Below are 18,004 nucleotides of genomic sequence, written 5' to 3' on the forward strand. Positions count from 1 at the left end.
TGCAAATTTAAAATGTCCTTTTCCCGTTAACATTTGAGTGCTGTTAAACATTTCTAAAAACTGCAGTTGAGTTTGGCTTTTCATGCTCAACAGTAATGACATTTGGCCATCAGTTCACCACACTTAACCGCTATTCAGAGTGTAAGCACAGATACAACAACACTGGAGCGTTGATCAGCTGGTCTGTCTATGAGCTGACATACAGTACGAGTGATCCGCTGATGGATCGACTGATCTTTGCGGCTTTAAAATGATTCAGTGTCCATGTATCATGTTCTCTGCTTGTTGCACTCAGTGAAAAACCTATGTGAACACACAGAGAACAAGAAAATTTGGAACATAGAAATGCCTTCTGGTTCAGCCAGGACTTGACCCATCGACTTCCTTGCTGTTAGGTGACAGTGCTAACCACTGAGCCAACAACAGTTTAACAACAGCTTTTTAAAACAGATTCTTTACATTCTATTGGTCTCAACTATTTGAATAAAGTGTGATGTGACCTGAAAAATATTGAGTTAGTTAGCAATTTTTAATAAGTTTTTAGAGGGAAATTTACTAGTTTTTATTAGTTTATTTTGAAATTGCTTAGTTTTAGTTTAGTTTTTAGTAGTTATAGTATTAGTTTTATTTTTTCTCTAAATAAGGATATTTGTTAGTTGCAAGATTCAAATTCATCCAAATAAATATTGTATGATAAAAACTCAACCATACATATTTTAAAAAGTATTCAGAGGACACATGACCACTATAATCTAGCACTACCATCTGCCCATCCCTAAATTCAGATACAACAGCCCACAAGATAGCTGCCTTAATATGTGTGCTAGGCTGCTTAAGGTTAGACACACAATAGTTATGGGAAGTTCGGATCTTGAACGTGAACTAGATCTTTTGTGACAAACAATCCTCCCATGATAGGACTCAACATACCAAAAATATGTGACGTTAGTCAGCAATCATAATTTCAGTCATCACCATGATCTGAAATTTTGTTTACAATTACGTTTTGCAACCCAACTGAAGCATGATTCACTTATTTAAATTCCCTTACGATTTTCTGTTATGAAATAAATGTACATTTTGCCAGATGCTCTCATTTAAGCCGTCGGTTTACCCGCACTGTAGTTGTTCAAGTTTGCTTTGGTCACAGCAGGCTGTCATGTTTGTGTTTAGTTCACCTGCTGAATCACGAATGTGCAGTATTATCGGTTTCTTGAATTTGATCTCAATGTACTGTTTTAATGATGGAATAACTCTGTATATGTTGGTTTAATTCGAGTCAGATGGGATATTAGGCATGTTAAAAAGTAAGTAGTTTGTGGATAAGCACTTACTGGATACATGAATCGTTTCAAATTATTCAGTTCGATTTGGTAATTAGTTCAATCGGTTCACTTAAGATCCAGTTAAAAAGATTAGTTTGCAATCAGAATCACCAATACGGTAATAAAATCCAGAATTAGGCACAAATGTGTTAAATTAATACTTAATAAGTATTGATAAGTCTCTGCTCGGGTCTTATTTAATGCTTTCACAATGCTGCTGTCATGGCCAGTCATTGTTTTTGTCGCGGGAGTAACAGCAAAGATGACTGTAGGAGAAATGGCTTGATCTGGCCAATGGCAACAGGATTACGCCCTATTCACACGGGGCGTCAGCGTCAACGCTTCCCATTCACTTTGAATGGGTGACAACAGGCGTTGCCGAACTGCATTGTGGATCCGTCGGCGCTGCTTCAGAAGCGTTCCTCGCTGCAGAAGTTGGGACCAGCTCAACTTTTCAAGCGCCGACGGAAGCGTCAGCCAATCAGATCGCTGTATGCAAATACACCAGCTCAGACAGTGGCCTATTGCTGACTGAATTTCATTGGCTGACGCTTCTATGACGATCGTTTCAGCTCCAACTTCAGACACGCCCTCTGTCAAGCGTTGACGCTGAAGCCCCGTGTGAATAGGGCGTTACAGATGCTGAGGTGCCTTATGGGTCAAGCACCTGGCAGCGCGAAGTAAATCGATTTACCTCTAAAAGGCTTACAGTAGACTTATTAATTAAATACATTTACAAAGACGAAACTGTTGGATGTTTTGGCTCGAATTTTAGGTGGTTTCAGTTAGTTTTGTTTACACAATACAGTTTCTGTTAGTTGTAGTTTAAAAAAAAGAAACTCTATTTTTTATTTCAGTTAATGAAAATGTTTTTTCAATTCAAGCTTTTATTTTATTGTTCGTTTTCGGTAACAATAATAATCTTAACCCCCCAATGGCGGTTGGGTTTAGTGGTGGGGTTGGGTGCCATGCCTTCTTTTTTTAATAGTACAATTTCATATGACTAAACTCGTACAAATTCACATGGACTAAACTGACAAAACATAAAATAATTATGTTTCATCGTGAGATCAGGCTGGAAAATCTGGCTTTGTTCCCAATTAAACTGATCTTTATTTAAGAATCTTTGAACGATTATATTGGAAAACAAGACTAATAAAGAGTACTATTTTTTCGTAGTGTGATCAGGAAAAAACATTGCTCACTCACTCCCGTACTCAAAAGTAAAGGTAGAGCTTTTTCATCCAAAATGTCAAACTTTGCAGTGTTACTAATACATCTCATTTTGTGCTCCCTATCAATTCACATTTTAGAGAACGTATTATGTTCCCTTTAAATTATTCATAGAATTTTCAAAAAGCCTTTAAAAAGGTCCTTAAATTAGTTTCATAAATCCTGCAGACACCATAGTTTTGTATGGCAGCAAAGCAGTAAGAAATGTGAGCCTTTCAAATCTGTCCACTCTGATTGGCCCAAAATCATCAGACTGTTGTCAGCAAGCAAAGATGACGTTAAAGACAAATAATGATTATTTCAGCCATCAGGTCGAGCCTTAAATCGGAGTCTCCTTGTCTAGCAAACGACAACTGCAGGGCATAAATAACACATCTTTTACTGTTATTTTTATTTTTTAAGAGCTGCTAAATTCTTAAATGTTTTATTTTTCTCTGAGCGTGTGCTACCTTGCCCCAGGCACCAAGTAAGCCTAGAATACAACTTTTACCCTCTCTCAAAACAATAAATAAATAAATAAAACATAGACACATGATGCCCTTGTCAGAAGTGAAGTTTCTGCTTCAGAGATCGCTTCAGAAATACATCTTCACCTTAAGCCCTCAGCCTGAAATGGTCTCTTTTTTTGACCGCAGACCACTAGAGAAAATGTTCTGTTTGAGGGGAGACTCCCCGGTGTCTGCTACTGTCATTTTGTGTTTAGCACCAGAGTATTGAGAAGGGTCTGAAGCTCTGTGTAAGAAATTGTGTTGTCACCTTGTGTTTTACATGACCTCAGTTTGTTGTGGCCTCCTGTGATGTCCCTGCGGTGTGTTTTGGCCTCATCCAGCTTTTGTTCTCTGCCCCATGATGGTTTATGTGAATTATTAAAGTAATTTAAATGTTAAACTGTAAACAATCAGTAAAGTGTTTGAAAAACATGGCTAAAGTGAGGTTTATTTTTCTCCCCAGAGTTTATTCATTGAATATTAAAAGGTAACTTGTTAGAATTAACAAATTACTTTCAGTAGACCTTGAATAACCCCCAAAACCTGAAACAAGTCTTTCTGCAGCAATTATACAGACATATTTAATTTGGTCGTACTATAAGGAATACTAAGAGAAGAAAATGTGGAGGAACAAAATACTGTGAACTCAAAAGAGCTTTAGCCACAAATGTGCTTGTGATACTAATGTTGTGTTTAAATAGTGTAATACCATATTTATGATGGATATAAAAGAAAGCACAACACATCTTTCAGTCAGTTTTCCTTCCTTATATATTTGTATGTTTTTAATGTAACCTTGATGACCTGAAAAATAAATGAAGAAAAAAGTAATTAGATCAATATCTAACCTACACCGCAAAAATATTGGCTGACTTCATTTTATGGGTTAAATCTAAATAAATTTAAAATGAGTAACAACTCAAGTAACAAAAACTTAACCTAAAACTGCTTGATTAAATAAAAGGATTAAGTTAGAAATATTATTAACGCAGTTTAATAAATTGTAAAATTTGTTGTTGTCACTTATTGATTTTTTTTTAATATTGTAAAAAAAAGTGAACTTTCATTCAAATTATTCTGGGTGTGATCTAATCTTAAAATGTTTTTGAATTACCTTTAGTAAAGTGGCAAAAAATGAAGAATTTTTACCAAAAGGTTTATTAATTAAATACGTCATTGTTGAAAACAGAATTAATTTGCTAATTATATTAAAGAATTTGGAGCAATTTTATTCAACTTAGTTTTTATTGATTTTAATTATATTACAAAACCCAGCAAAAAATCCGGAATATTAACTCATATAATATTTTAGAAGGCACTTTCCCACCCCAACATTTGTTAAACAGAAATTACATTTGAAATGGATTATGAAAAAAAAAAGTGTATATATAATAATAATATAATAATAATAATAATAATAATAATAATAATAATGATAATAATAATAATTTTAGTAATAATGATATTAATATTATAAAAACATTATTACATACAATTTTAAATTACATTTATCTTTTAAAGTCATCCAATTTTTTTTCTATCCAGTTTTAAAGCAACCAAAAGGAGACCACACTTCTAGATAATTAGAAGTCTAATGTAATTTTACAGGTGTAATTTAAGTCCTCATCAGAGGTCGCGTTACACTTTCTCATTGTCCGCCATTTTGACGGAGAGGGTTGTAAAATTTCTGTCATAACTTATTTTTGATTGTTATTTAATTTGCATATTTTCTAATAGCTTTTTATAGCATTCATATTTTAATAATGAACTTGCACAACGAGCATATAGGCTAAATTATTCATTTTTTTTTTATTTGACAAATGATCAAAAACTCGTATCTGCCTTAACTCATATCTTCCTCCTGTGTCGACCTGAACTGGGTGCTTGCCTGTGCATAATCAAACGCATCAAGGGAGACTGTCTTTGCCTCAGAAAGTCGACTTTTCGTGACCAAAGACCGGATTAACTAACGCCACTTCAGACAGCGTTTTGTAGTTAGGAAACATTTCTCCTAAGGCTGTGATCAGAAAGTTTGCTGGATTCTCTGAATGTGGGATTTCCCGATGCTGCAAGCACTCGTTTCACCGGAAAAAAATACTACAGCACGCGCTCCTTCTGCAATCCTCTGAGTCCGGTTGTGCTCACTACGCACTCCAACGCACCCCAAATAGCAAAATACACTCGGGCCAGTTCCGGCTAGATTCTTGCCTGCCCGAGACTATCAGGCCAGATGTGGTGGCCTTAAGCAAGCTGCCGCATCTGAGCCAGAATCGGCCCGCGAGTAATGTGAGCTGGCGCGACTCATTCTTCATATATCTTCATATAAAACCTTTTGGTATTACATTGGTACTTGATACTATTTTTTTTGTATACTATGGATACTGTTATATTTTTGCAACTGTACGCAGCGGTGACAAAGAGGAGACAAAACAAGGGCAATCGCCATCAGCTGGACAGGAGTGGAAATTACAGCTACAAACTACAATAGATCACCCTCAGCATAACCTTCAGATTTTTCCGTCACTGCTGAAAAAAATCTGTCAATGACAGAAAATATTCGGTTAACGCGACCTCTGGTCCTCATCATCCATTTGTTTTGCAGTATTCTACATCTGGCATTAAATTTGCAGCAATTACTGAATCAGTATTCAGTTGTAAGAATTAAGTTTATACATTCTTTTTTGTCCTATGCCAAAATGCTAATTTTCCTCCAAGACTTGAGCCTTATTTTCTTCATCAAGCAAAATGTTTTTTTTTTGAGTGAACTATGCATGCCTTGTCATTTCTCAGCAGGCTTTATGAGATCAACTCTCTTTAACAGCACTTACATTGATTCTGTCCATTTAACACAAAAGAGCGCATACATTGGTTTCCTTTGGGAAGTTGAACTTACAATAATTATGCAGCCTTGGAGAGCTTCAGCCTCAGATCAGTCAGAGATATGATCGTCAAGGATGATCATTTTTAATTAGAAGCCATTAAGTCACTATAGTCATCCATTATGTATGTGTCTTTAATCGCTGTAAACAGCCTATGGCATGACAGGTTAAACCACAAGGGCATGACAGAGATTGCAGTATAACTAGAATGAGGAATTATTACTGTTAGCAAGGCTGAGGATGCTTGAGGGGGTCAGATTCCTCCTTAACCGTTTATTAGCTAATTTTTAAAGAGAGGCACACGCTGTCTTGAGGCGTTAAGAAGCAGTGAGGAAACCAGCACATTAGCAATGCATACATGTGATTGTGAACTGTTAAAATGAGGAGGAGGACTGACCAATTAAGATTAGAAGAAACAGTTTATTTAATTGAAACAGATTCCTTAAGTGAACCTAAAATGTTCAGTCTACTTGACTGAATGTGTGATCTGTATAATAGAGATACAGGAGGGAAAATAAGTATTGAACATGTCATGCTTTTTCCTGTGAATAATTCTTCTAATGGAGCTGTACTGATTTACTGAACTGTATTTAATACTAAATATAAAAGGCTTTTTTTTGGTGATGGCTGCTTAAAGATGCCTCTCATATGAAGAATAAAAGTCAAATGCATTGCTCAGATGTGGGTTTTTCACAGACTTCAACAAGATGTAAAAATCTTGATGGTTTTGTGGGTCTCGGCTATAAAATCTGATCTTTATTTTGTATTCTCTATTGGATTCAAGTCAGGTGATTGGCTGGACCATTATACATCTTGATTATCTTTTTCTGAAAGCATTTGAGAGTTTCCTTTGCTGTGTTTTGGATCATTGTCTCGCTGAAATGTCCACCCTGGTTTCATCTTTATCATCCTGATAATATAGATGTTGGACTGAAGCAGTGGACATTAATTAACAATGAGCAAGGGCATAGAGTTGCTGAATAACTACTGAGAGATTTCAGCTGCTGTCTGGGCCTTTCTAAACCTTCCTTTCTTCATGTGTTCAATACTTTTTTCCTGTGTCACATCATTTTATTATGCATAACTTAATTTGTATACTAATTTGATTTTTTTTGGTGGTTCCCAACATCCAGGGAAAATTTCAAGTTAACAGCACCTTTAGAAATATGTTATCTGAGAAAAATGGTATTCCTGCTGTATGGGGGTAACAACAAACAAACAAAAAAAAGACTTACTGGATTTCTTGTTTAAATGTATGCGATTCGAATTTGAGTATTTGGTTTGTTCTATAAAGGTCTGATAATGTTTCTTCCAAAAATTTAACAAAATATAACAAGGGCCATTTAAAGCATTGGGGAAAATGATAGATTTATAATGGAATTGTACTATTGTATTATTTGGATTAAAATAGGGTTACATCACCGATTATTGGTTTCTACAAAGAAAGACAGCTAGAAAGAAGGCTTATTTAATTATGAATGAACCCTGCCATCCTTCATTGTTATTTTATACCAGCTGTCTTTTTTGTAAATATTGTAGGTACATTATTAATGGAGTGTGTGTGGTAAGGTGTTTGTTTACTGATTGTATTGTTTACTGCTGGCTTTGAAACAATTGCCCTCTTAGGGAAATACAGTTGACCTGACCTGACCTGACCTGACCTGACCTGACCTAATCTATTCATTTGACTCGTTCTGTATGTTGGTTTGAGGGAGAAAGAAAATCACATGTATTATAACAGAAAAGTGACTTTAGTGCAGAAGTATGATTGAATTCTTGAGTAAAATTTTGGCTATTTTTAGCTTTTAGTTATATAACAAAGTTTTTATGGTGTGCATTTTTTTATCAGGCTCTGATGAAATTAGATTTTTTTTTGCATAATTTCTTTCATGAAAAAGAAGCTGTTAATTCTCAAATATCTTTACATAAACTAAAGATTAATTTGCTCTCATTGGAAGCTAAATGCACAATTAAATAATTTAATAGTAAATTCACCAGAGAAGGGTTGTGTACCACTTTATGAATGATGGCTGTTTCAGTTCCAGTTGTACATTATTTGTGAGGCTGTTTATTATACCAGAGAACTGTGCCACACATTTCTGGAATCATGGGAACACATTCAACGGACGTGTACTACCCTCATTGGAAATGACCTACATTAACCAACCTCAATCAATCTGTCTCGACCATTATATTGTACTTGTCACATCAATGTAACGGAGCGAACTAGTCTACAGTACTTTGCTGTAAGTACAGTATTATGCCAACCATGATCAGTACATTTTCATTCACAGATTACCACAAGCTTGTGCTGTGTGCCACTTGAATAAAAACTCTTCTCATTCCGAGTATTACATGAGTATTACAGTAGTAGCTGTGCGATATTATTATTATTATTATTAAGTCTACATCAGCACATCTGGGATTCAGCCATAATTAATTCTTTATAGTAAATCTAAAGTCTTTGTTCCATTTACTTTAAAGTCTTTGCTACTGATTATAAAGTCTCTCTGCCCCTTTTATAAGCATAACAATGTAATCTGGAGTAAAATCACAATCATTAACGCTTGTTTTACCATTAAAAATATTTTTATTAAATATTTCATTTAAACACTGTTTATACAGAAAACTTTAACGAACAATAAACTTGAATACACAATATACTGTTTGCCAAAACAAATTATTTGCCATGTGTAAGCACTATATATACATTCATCAGAGCCAGTGGTAGTTTCTAGAATATCTTGCCAAGGTAAGGCTGCTCTCAAGCACAAATCTTTGAAATCCTTGAAAAAAAATCTGGTTGTTATCTTTAAAGTGTTATCTTTATAAATAAAGTGTAAATGTGAAATACGTGTCTGCCACATTCTCACCTAAGAAAACTTAAAAAACTGTCATACTATCTAAAAACTTTAAACAACAACAACAACAACAACAGCAACAACAATAATAAAAATCTTCCATTATTAAAATACAGTAGTAAATGTTTCAATACATGGTTTAAATTTGTAAATATAGATATCACATATTTGCTATTTTATTACTTCAACGTTAATCGAATAGTTTAACCAACTATTTCATATCAGTCATTTACTCACCCTCATGTCACTCAACTTTAGAACACAGATGGAGATATTCTCTCATATATGCTTCAAGAATAAGCCTTGTGGGCCTTTTGGGCTTGAAATGTCAAGGGATAGCAAATCAAGGCAGAATTTTCATTTATGTGTAAACTATAGCAATACATAATACTCTGTTATCAAAACATCCTCAAGTTTTTTTTATCTGCCACTTTAAATGGTGGATTCATTCATTGATTCATTCTGTTTTGGCTTAGACCCTTTATTTATCAGGGGTCGCCACAGCGGAATGAACTGCCAACTTATCCAGCATATGTTTTACACAGTGGATGCAGTTTTAGCTGCAACCCAGTACCGGGAAAAATCCTTACATACTCATTCACACACATACACTACTGCCAATTTTAGTTTATTCAATTAACCTATATCGCTTGTCTTTGGACTGTGGGGGAAACCGAAGCACAATGAGGAAACCCACGCGAACGCGGGGAGAACATGCAAACTCCACTCAGAAATGTCAAGTGGTCCAGCTGGGACTCCGCTGAACCCTAAATAGGGTATATGCCAGGGGTCCCCAATCTCAGTCCTGGAGGGCCGGTGTCCCTGTAGGGTTTAGCTTCAACTTGCCTCAACACACTTGCCTTGATGTTTCAAGTATACCTAGTGTTGTTCTAGTAGTGATAAACTTCCGGGGACCTGTTATTGTGAATTTCGACGTTGTAATGTAATTAAAATACATTCAGTTAAATCACCTTTGGCATTCATTTAGTTGTTCAAGCGTACAACGAGAAAAAAGGTCTTTTACTCACACTCGCCGGTCAGAATCGGCAGGCAGAAGCTCCATTGAGTATACTGGGGTAAAATATATGCTCATATTATAAAGACGCGGGGAAAAATGTAATCAAATGCAGTGCTTCTTGTACAATCTGAGACCCACTTTATAAAATAATATATTTTTATTTGTATTATATTTTTCATTTATATTTTAAAAGAAAACGGACCTTAAACGCGTACACAGTAAATTTTGCTGTGTTGAGTAAACTCTTAAAGAGTTAAATTTAACACTGCACGTGAGTGTATTTGGTCCCACTCAGAATTGGTGTTAAATTAACACTTTTCATTGTGTTATATTTTCAGAGTAAAATTAACTCAATTTTGAGTTAAAATTTAACACTGGTCAACACTGAAAATTGTTAAGGTGTTTAACTCTGAACAGAAATTAACTCTGTCTGGTGTTCCTTAATTTAACACCAAACAGAAATCAACTCCGGTCAAATGTTAATACATCACTAATAAAGAGTTGATTTACAACCCATATGGTGTTGCTTTAACTGTCATTATTTCACTCTGGTGCAATTTTTTAATGCTACTGAACATACTAAAAAAACATTAAACAACAAATAAAACAGAAAACGAAACTCAATATCAGTTAAAACTTTTATTAAAACATTCAGGCTTACAAAAATACAGTGCAAAAATTTCAAGTCTGCATAAAATGGCAATATGGTACAACATGAAGTACAGAATCGGTTGTACCATATTTTCTTTGAAGATCAAATGGTTTGAAATAACACAGCTCATTTACATTGACAACTGTTAAAACTTTGTCTGGATGCAGTCTGACTGTAAAAGCATAGTAATGCTCATCAAAACATACAGTTTCCATTAGTGTGCCACATAACAGTACATTTTCATTTTTGACAGCTATAGTCATGATCTTACAAAACACTGGCATCTCATGTGCTACTTCTGTGCAGATAATAAAGTCAGGACGATACTCTGTGCCATGATGTTTGATCCACTTTACAGCATAGACTATTTCAGATATTACCACACCTAATTTTGAAGCAATCTCTGGGCCACCTCTAATTTCCCTGAGTTCCACCATCTTTCCTGGGCCAAGAGTCAGTCTGTACTGGCTAAAAGACTCCCAATACATTGCCATACAACTCTGGTGCTTTTTGGCTAGTGTTTTGGTGATGTTTTTGAAACTTTTTAATTGTGTTTTAAAGAATTTGTGCTTAGCTTCATAACGCATACACCATGTGTGCAAAATTGGACCAATTTTCCTTATACATTGTGGGTAATGTATCATGATGTGATGTTTTGGCAGAAGATTTTTTTGGGGAAATAACATTTTAAATAGCCGATGATGTTCAATTATCAAATGTTTAAGATAAGTGGTCATGCCATCTGTTAAGACAGGTGAAAAGACAATGTTAACAATCTGCAGAAGTAAAAGCAAAAGATGCCAGTGTTTATCATCTTTATGTATTAAATCTCCAAATATTAAAGGCAAATTGCGCAATAAGCACCAAGATTGAATAGCATTTAAACCTAAATCATTGCTTCCATCAAGCAATTTGACTTTTGGAGGACGGTTTCTCTGCTGATTGTAACCATAGTCAAAAGCATGTACTCTACCATCAAGATCATTGGCACTCAGAAAATTATGCTGAATGTACTGCAGAACAAGTTTTACCTCTAGCTGGGCAACTCCTTCTAGAATGTCGTGCATTATATCAACAGCAAAATTGGTGGCTGTGTTGAAATATTTGAGGGAATTTAATAAGCATGCCCTTTTGACACCATACACGTGAGGTAGTGTAGAATCAGACTGTAAAGTTTCACAATGCAGAGCATGCATCTCAGCAGTTCTTAGTTCAACCTCAGGACTATCTTCAGAGAACACTGACTGAAACTGATGCTTCTCAAGCAGACAAAAACGACAACAATATCGAGCCCGAAATGATTCCAGAAAGCCAAACAAGCTGTGCAGACCTAGGTTATCCCCTGTGACTTGAACGATAGTACCCTTAATGCATCTTCCAGACACTGGATTCTTAACTCCCTCAATTTCAAGCACTTTCAGATCATTGACCAGGGGCTCAATTATGGAGTTAAAACCATAGCGCTTAACATCCTGTGCATGAAAGAGGGCACATAAATGAATATTAACCAGTGAGGAGTTAAAAACTGGTGGGAAATTTCTTAATGAAAAATAGATTGCACCCAATTTATGTATACCTTTCTTTGAGCCCAGTGGATTAGCGGTCTCAAAATCATCATAAAATAACTGAATTTGTAAGGCATCTTTTTCTGTAGAAAATAAAGGACTGCTTTTAAAATGTGCTGCATCACTTAAGTCCACATAAATTCCTTCCTTTGAAATGTGCCTGGGTTTAAACAAATCGGTAAGTTGTGGATTTTTTAAAATTGTCTTTAGTGTTTCTAAAATGGGAATATAAGAAAATTTATCAGTCACAACAACTTGATCAAATGTTCCTGTAGTTTTATTTCTTCTGCTGTCAAATCTTGTGCCGAGTACTATTTCACTAGGTTCAACAATCCCCCATTTCGCTGTAAACAGTCGCTGTCGCTTGACTTCCGAATTTAACAAAGTAAATGGATTTTCTAAATTTGTAAAAGATTCCTCTATTTTCCTTTTACTAACAGTGTCCTCAGAAGATATACAGAGCAAAGCTGCATCCTGGGCTTGACTATGAATCTCAAAAACCACTTCTTCCATAGATGAAACAAAACCATTTATTGCAGACTGACTTAAACCAGCAACTTTCAGTTGTGCAACAGCAGACGCACACATATCTAAAGTGTTCTTATTAGACTTTAACATTACAGATGTTGTGGCCACATCTTCAGCACTGTCACTCTGGTGGAACATTGCAGCACTATTTTCTTCCTCTGTCTCACAGATGCCACTAGGGTCACAACTCTGTTCACATTGTTCAGGATGTTTTATATTCAAATGTTTTCTAAAACCTGAGAAGGTACCAAACTCAGAACCGCATCCTGCCTCTACACATTTAAGTCGAAGGCTCTTTCCAGGAACCAAACCATGAACAAATCTGAAGTGCCTAACAAGCAATTTTGAACCATTTAATTCCGTCTCACAAACAAAACACTTCATGAGTGCACTGGAACTTTAGGCACCTAGTTAAGCAGCCTTGCCCTAACCTCAGCAACACGAGGACTTTCTTTCACTTTCCCAACATCTATGTTGTACACAGTGGTTTGAATGAAAGTGTACATGTTGTGCAGCATGGTGTTGTAAGAGGTGCCAAAAACATAATGTGCCTTAAACAGTTCATCAAAGGCACCAAGAGAAGAGGTGGACTTGCATGGAATGGCATGCTGATCAAGGATGATGAAGAACTGGTGAATTGAATCCTTCTGAGGACCTACAGCCAGGAGATAGGGCTGAGCGCTCGCAGAGATGTCTTGCAGATGCTCCTCGATGTTTGTTCCACTCTAAAAAAAAAAAAGCAAGCAAGTAAAAAAGAAACATCACTAACAAGTTAAATAATAACAAACTATGACAGAACAATCATTAAATAAAACCAGCAAACAAACCTTCTTGAAGACAACAAGATGATTTTCTGCTTGAGAAGCAGAAACTTTCCCTGGTCTCTTCCGGCCTTGAGCAGATGGTGGAATCAGATGCAACAGTAGTAGTACTGAAGCAAGGTCGCTGTCCCAAACTGTTTAAACAGGTAACAAACAATTGGTTAATATAATAAATGTTAACTCGCAGCAAAACAATGTTGAAAACTAGAAGTTAACTACATAAAAAAGCCAAAAATATATACAAAGTGACTAAAGCTACATTAACAATCTTAGTTTGAATCCAATTATTTGTAAATCTGATAAAACTTTGATCCAAACTACCAACATATAAAAAAATTGATGAATATGATTTACAATAATACACACACATATATATGAATGAATTCCAATTGAATATGAACATTTAAAAATTAAACTGACAGTGTGTAACTATGGCTAACTTCATTCATGCTTGGGTTCCTTTAAATATTATAATAACCATGGTATGAAACATTACCTAAACATTAATCAAAATTCTTACCAATATGAACATCTTCTTCAGTGTCATCACGAAGAGATTCTGCTGCTAGCAAAAGTTCCTGTAAATCGCTGGTTGCAGGAAGTCTTTTGCACTGCTGAATGACTTTTTGAACGCTGTTGTCCACTTCTCTAGCAGCTTGCCTGACACTCCTTCTCCAAACATCAGAACAAAGTCTTGCTCAATCTAATAAGCATAACATTTTAATTATTGTAATGCTTAGGGCAAATCTTTAAACTCATGTCACCACTGACTATTTGATTTTTATACAACAAACCATTTATCAAATATGATTATAAACACTTACCAAGCCTTTAATGTCCTTCAAACGAGGAAAAATTGTCAATAGATCACTGGACTGCATGGGATCAAGAACCATCTTACGACGATAGTCAAATGTCAGTTTCATTTTCTTCTTGATGGCATCCTCATCAGCAGAATGGTTCATGAATGCAATTGCTTCTTTGCATTCATCCTCACTAAGGACAATCTCTGGAGTAAACTTTGAATGCCTTGCTACAGTTGGTCCACCGGATCCCCGCTCAGCATACGACACTTGACCTAACAAACAACAAAACTAATTTTAACTGTTTGTTTATACAAAATAAAAAAAATAATCATCCAAGCACAAAGAAAATTAGATTGCTACATTTCTGAAGTTCATTTTGTACCTTCAAATGATCCTCGTCGTTCTTTAGCCAGGTTTCTCTGAATAGTTTTGATTCTCCATGCCAAATATCCGGTGCCACTCTCACCATCATAGTAATGCTCCTAAAGAGATAAAAATGGGTAAAAAGGGGGACACAGGAGCAAAATATACCATCTGTAGTATAGGTGTGTAAAAAAAAAAAAACGTGACAACACAAATGTAAAATTTTAAAAAGGTGCAAGACTTACAAAGCCATTTTTGGAATAGGGGTCACTGAGGTAAGGGAACAAAGCCACGATTCCTCTGGCATATTTTTCTTTGACCAGCCTTGGTGGGGACCCTCTGCAAAATAATGATTTATTATAAAAAAAATAATAAAATAAATAAATCCACAACTATATCAAGTAGCTATGTGTACACACAAATCAGTACTTTGCAGATTACCCATTTTTTTCGGTCATATCAGCTGCCAGGATATTAACCATTTTTCTCCTCGTTTCATCCTTCAAAGCCTTTGTTCTGTTATACTCATTTATTATACTCTCGCCTCCAGGTTTCTTGACAAGAACAGATTGCACCAGCTTTAAAATAAGAGGGGAAAAGGCAGGTTATAAACAAATTAAACAAACACACCTAACAAAAAGCAAAAAATGAATTTTTAAATTAAATGTAAATTATATATTTTTTCAATTTAAATCATTTTTATGTAGAAAAAAAAAAAGTCCACCTTTTTTGCTTCATCATCCAGCTTCATTCGCTTACTGTCAGGGCCTTCTTCAATAATGACTGTATCCTGAGAGTCAAGGGAGTCAATGGATGAAGACAGAGACTGATCTAAATGCATAGAAGATGATTGTGGAGAAGCCGGTTCCAAATCTGTTTGCATAAACAATATAAGGGTGAGGAAGTCTCTATGACAAAAAATGTGAAACATTACAGTCAAATAATGTGATAAAATACAAACCTGCACCATGTTTTATGGTGAGAACGCCAACGGAGGGATCTTTGATTAACTCCTCAAAAACATCACCATCCACCTCAGTCCCAGATTCATCCACAACCTTCACGTTCTCAGGTACATTTGGAACCCCAAACTTCAAAAAGGCTAAACAATACATAAATAATATATTGCATAATAATAATAAAATGTGAAAGCTGATCAGTTATATACTGGTAACTCTGAATATCATCTGGAAACATAACACAGCAGCATATACATCAGTATTTAAATTGACCACATACCAAATAAGAAATCTGAATAACAAAAGTGTAATTGTTTCTTACCTGCAGACAAAAAGTCCTCCAGGTTCACATGGGCTATTTTAACAAACTTTTGTGCATCCCCAAATTTCACCTTTACCAGCATGCTCTGTAAGAAAAATGAGAATGTTTCATACAGGTGCCAATGGGGGGGGGGACTTTAATCATACATAAATTTATAAATGACACAAAAATGGCACATAGGTTTATAAATTGTTGCAAGATTTTATAACCATTAACATATATTTATTATTTAAGAATTGGTCATCCCAGTTAGTAAAGTAATTACACAAGTACTTAAAGGTTTTACTCACGATGTGATCTGTAGAGCCTTATATGCACAGAAACTTGGGGGAAAAGAAAACACCAATATGTCAACAATCATTTTCCTGTTATGTCAAAGTATAACACACATTCACCATAGAAAAAAATGATTCTAATCCACTTAATTTTGAAATAATGTCTGTGCTGAAGGGTTGTCATGATACTGAATTTTGGTACCAATTGGTACTGGAATTAAAAGCATCCATTTCCGCTAATATTTAAGTGTTTTTGAGTAGCCAAAATATTATTAAAATGTAATAAGTTGTTTCCAAACTCATCTACAACTAGCACAGACGTTGCCACATTACACAAACAAGTCATAACTTGGAATGCTGTAAGAGTAAATCATAATTTATTGTTTACCTGGTCTTTTGTCTATGATTATCAGCTTCAGGTCTTCAAACGTCAGTGGTTCGTTCACGTCCCACAGACCCACATTAATTAAGCTGCCAAAAGGAGCCATGATTTTTAGTTTACCTCTCGAGTCTTCTGGTTTTTGAGTCGTTCGTTTATCATGTGGCAGCACGTGAAGAGAGATGAATCAAATCCGAAGACTCGATAAATGAACGAATCAAAACTTTTTCCGGCTCTAAATGCATGACTGGCTTCTGTCTTTCACGCGATGAACGAACGACTCAAAGCACATAGAAGACTCGAAAAGGAACGAATCTTCTGCTCCACCAGCACAATTGTGCAATTAAACGAATCACTCCGAAAGGACTCAACGTTTTCGAGTCATACAAAAGATTCATTCAAAATGAACGAATCGTTTATGAACGACCCATCACTACATGTCACCGCTGTTTACCGGCCACAAACACAGATGCACGCCACTTGATCGTTTTAAAAGCCGCGAAGATGAGCTGGCGTGTCTATGGGCTGACATTTAAGAGATCCGCTGATGATTCACAGTTTTAAAATGATCCGCTGTCTCTGTATCGGTGTTTGCACTCGGTAAACAGCGGTTAACGTTAAGTGCGGTGAACTGATGACCTTCACGACCAAACGGCGGGGTTTAGGACCGCGCTCAACAGCGAATTTCAGTAACGTTAATTGCTACCGAAAAACAGTATCATGACAACACTAACAAGCTGTTAAAATGCAACCTCTTAACAGAGAAACGTTAATTAGGAAGTAATTTGAAATTGACTGAAAATATTTAACCAGCAGTGAGCTCGACAGCCATACAGAGACAGTTAATTTTACACTACATATGTTTATATCATATAACTTTCTCTGTAAGTTACCATCTTAATATGTTGAAACAACAAAATACTGACCTAACAGTTACCTGGAACATTGCAGAGTTGTTCTTGAAAGCAAAACTTCGAGGCTAAATGTAGCCTAACGTTAACGTCTTCTTCAGAGTTCACAGTACAAAACTAAATGAATATAAAAGTAAGATTAGAAATCGCAAAAACAATTTAAGTAAGATCATTGGCATCGTTTAAGCTTCATCTTTAACGTTAAGGTGACGACACTGTGATAAAATCGATCGAATTACACGGTCACAAAGTGACTCATAATCAATGTTTTAACAAACAAAACTCATCAAAGTACAACATATACCGTTGTATTAGCACATTTACTCATATAAATCGATAAAATGATGTTTTAAGACGTTAAACAAGAGAGCTTACCTATACGCACGAGGGAGCAGAAAATGGCGCCGACAAAACTCCAACACGTTCTCTGCAGGGGGTAGATTGAGGGGCGGAGCTTAACAGAGCAAAGTTAACGACGTAGAATACAACTCTGATCATTTTCACCAACACAAGGGGGTGTCTTTCACCGTTTCTTGTAAAATTAACTCATTTTGATTAAATGCAGATTAACACAGCTTAATTAACACAGCGGATTTTACTGTGTAGATTTTTCCATTGG

The 18,004-nt window shown here is 35.6% G+C and overlaps 2 protein-coding genes and 1 long non-coding RNA gene across 8 annotated transcripts in view; 1 reads left to right on the plus strand and 2 right to left on the minus strand.

Moving 5' to 3' along the window:
* Positions 1-18,004, plus strand: part of asic2 (acid-sensing (proton-gated) ion channel 2) — an 814,368-nt gene that overhangs the window by 144,096 nt on the left and 652,268 nt on the right.
* LOC110439297 (uncharacterized) lies at positions 14,135-15,605 on the minus strand. The gene is made up of 6 exons (XM_068219271.2): positions 15,501-15,605; positions 15,264-15,329; positions 14,981-15,117; positions 14,785-14,878; positions 14,559-14,658; positions 14,135-14,448 (listed from the first exon to the last, which is right to left on the minus strand). Exons 1-6 carry the CDS (start codon positions 15,507-15,509, stop codon positions 14,171-14,173), a joined length of 684 nt encoding a protein of 227 aa, XP_068075372.1. The 5' UTR covers positions 15,510-15,605; the 3' UTR covers positions 14,135-14,170.
* Positions 15,852-17,425, minus strand: LOC141381249 (uncharacterized). The gene is made up of 3 exons (XR_012401131.1): positions 17,401-17,425; positions 16,111-16,143; positions 15,852-15,905 (listed from the first exon to the last, which is right to left on the minus strand). It is a non-coding gene; the product is annotated as an uncharacterized lncRNA (long non-coding RNA).

The sequence above is a fragment of the Danio rerio genome, chromosome 3, assembly GCF_049306965.1.
Source record: "Danio rerio strain Tuebingen ecotype United States chromosome 3, GRCz12tu, whole genome shotgun sequence".
Taxonomy (NCBI): Eukaryota; Metazoa; Chordata; class Actinopteri; order Cypriniformes; family Danionidae; genus Danio; species Danio rerio.

Bases quoted from the DNA above. Each gene is read 5' to 3' on its own strand.
- LOC110439297 (XM_068219271.2), bottom strand. The intron at 14,659-14,784 runs GTAAGTCTTGCA...TTATCTCTTTAG, and splicing joins CCTATTCCAAAAATGGCTTT to GAGCATTACTATGATGGTGA. The intron at 14,449-14,558 runs GTACAAAATGAA...GTTGTTTGTTAG, and splicing joins ACGACGAGGATCATTTGAAG to GTCAAGTGTCGTATGCTGAG.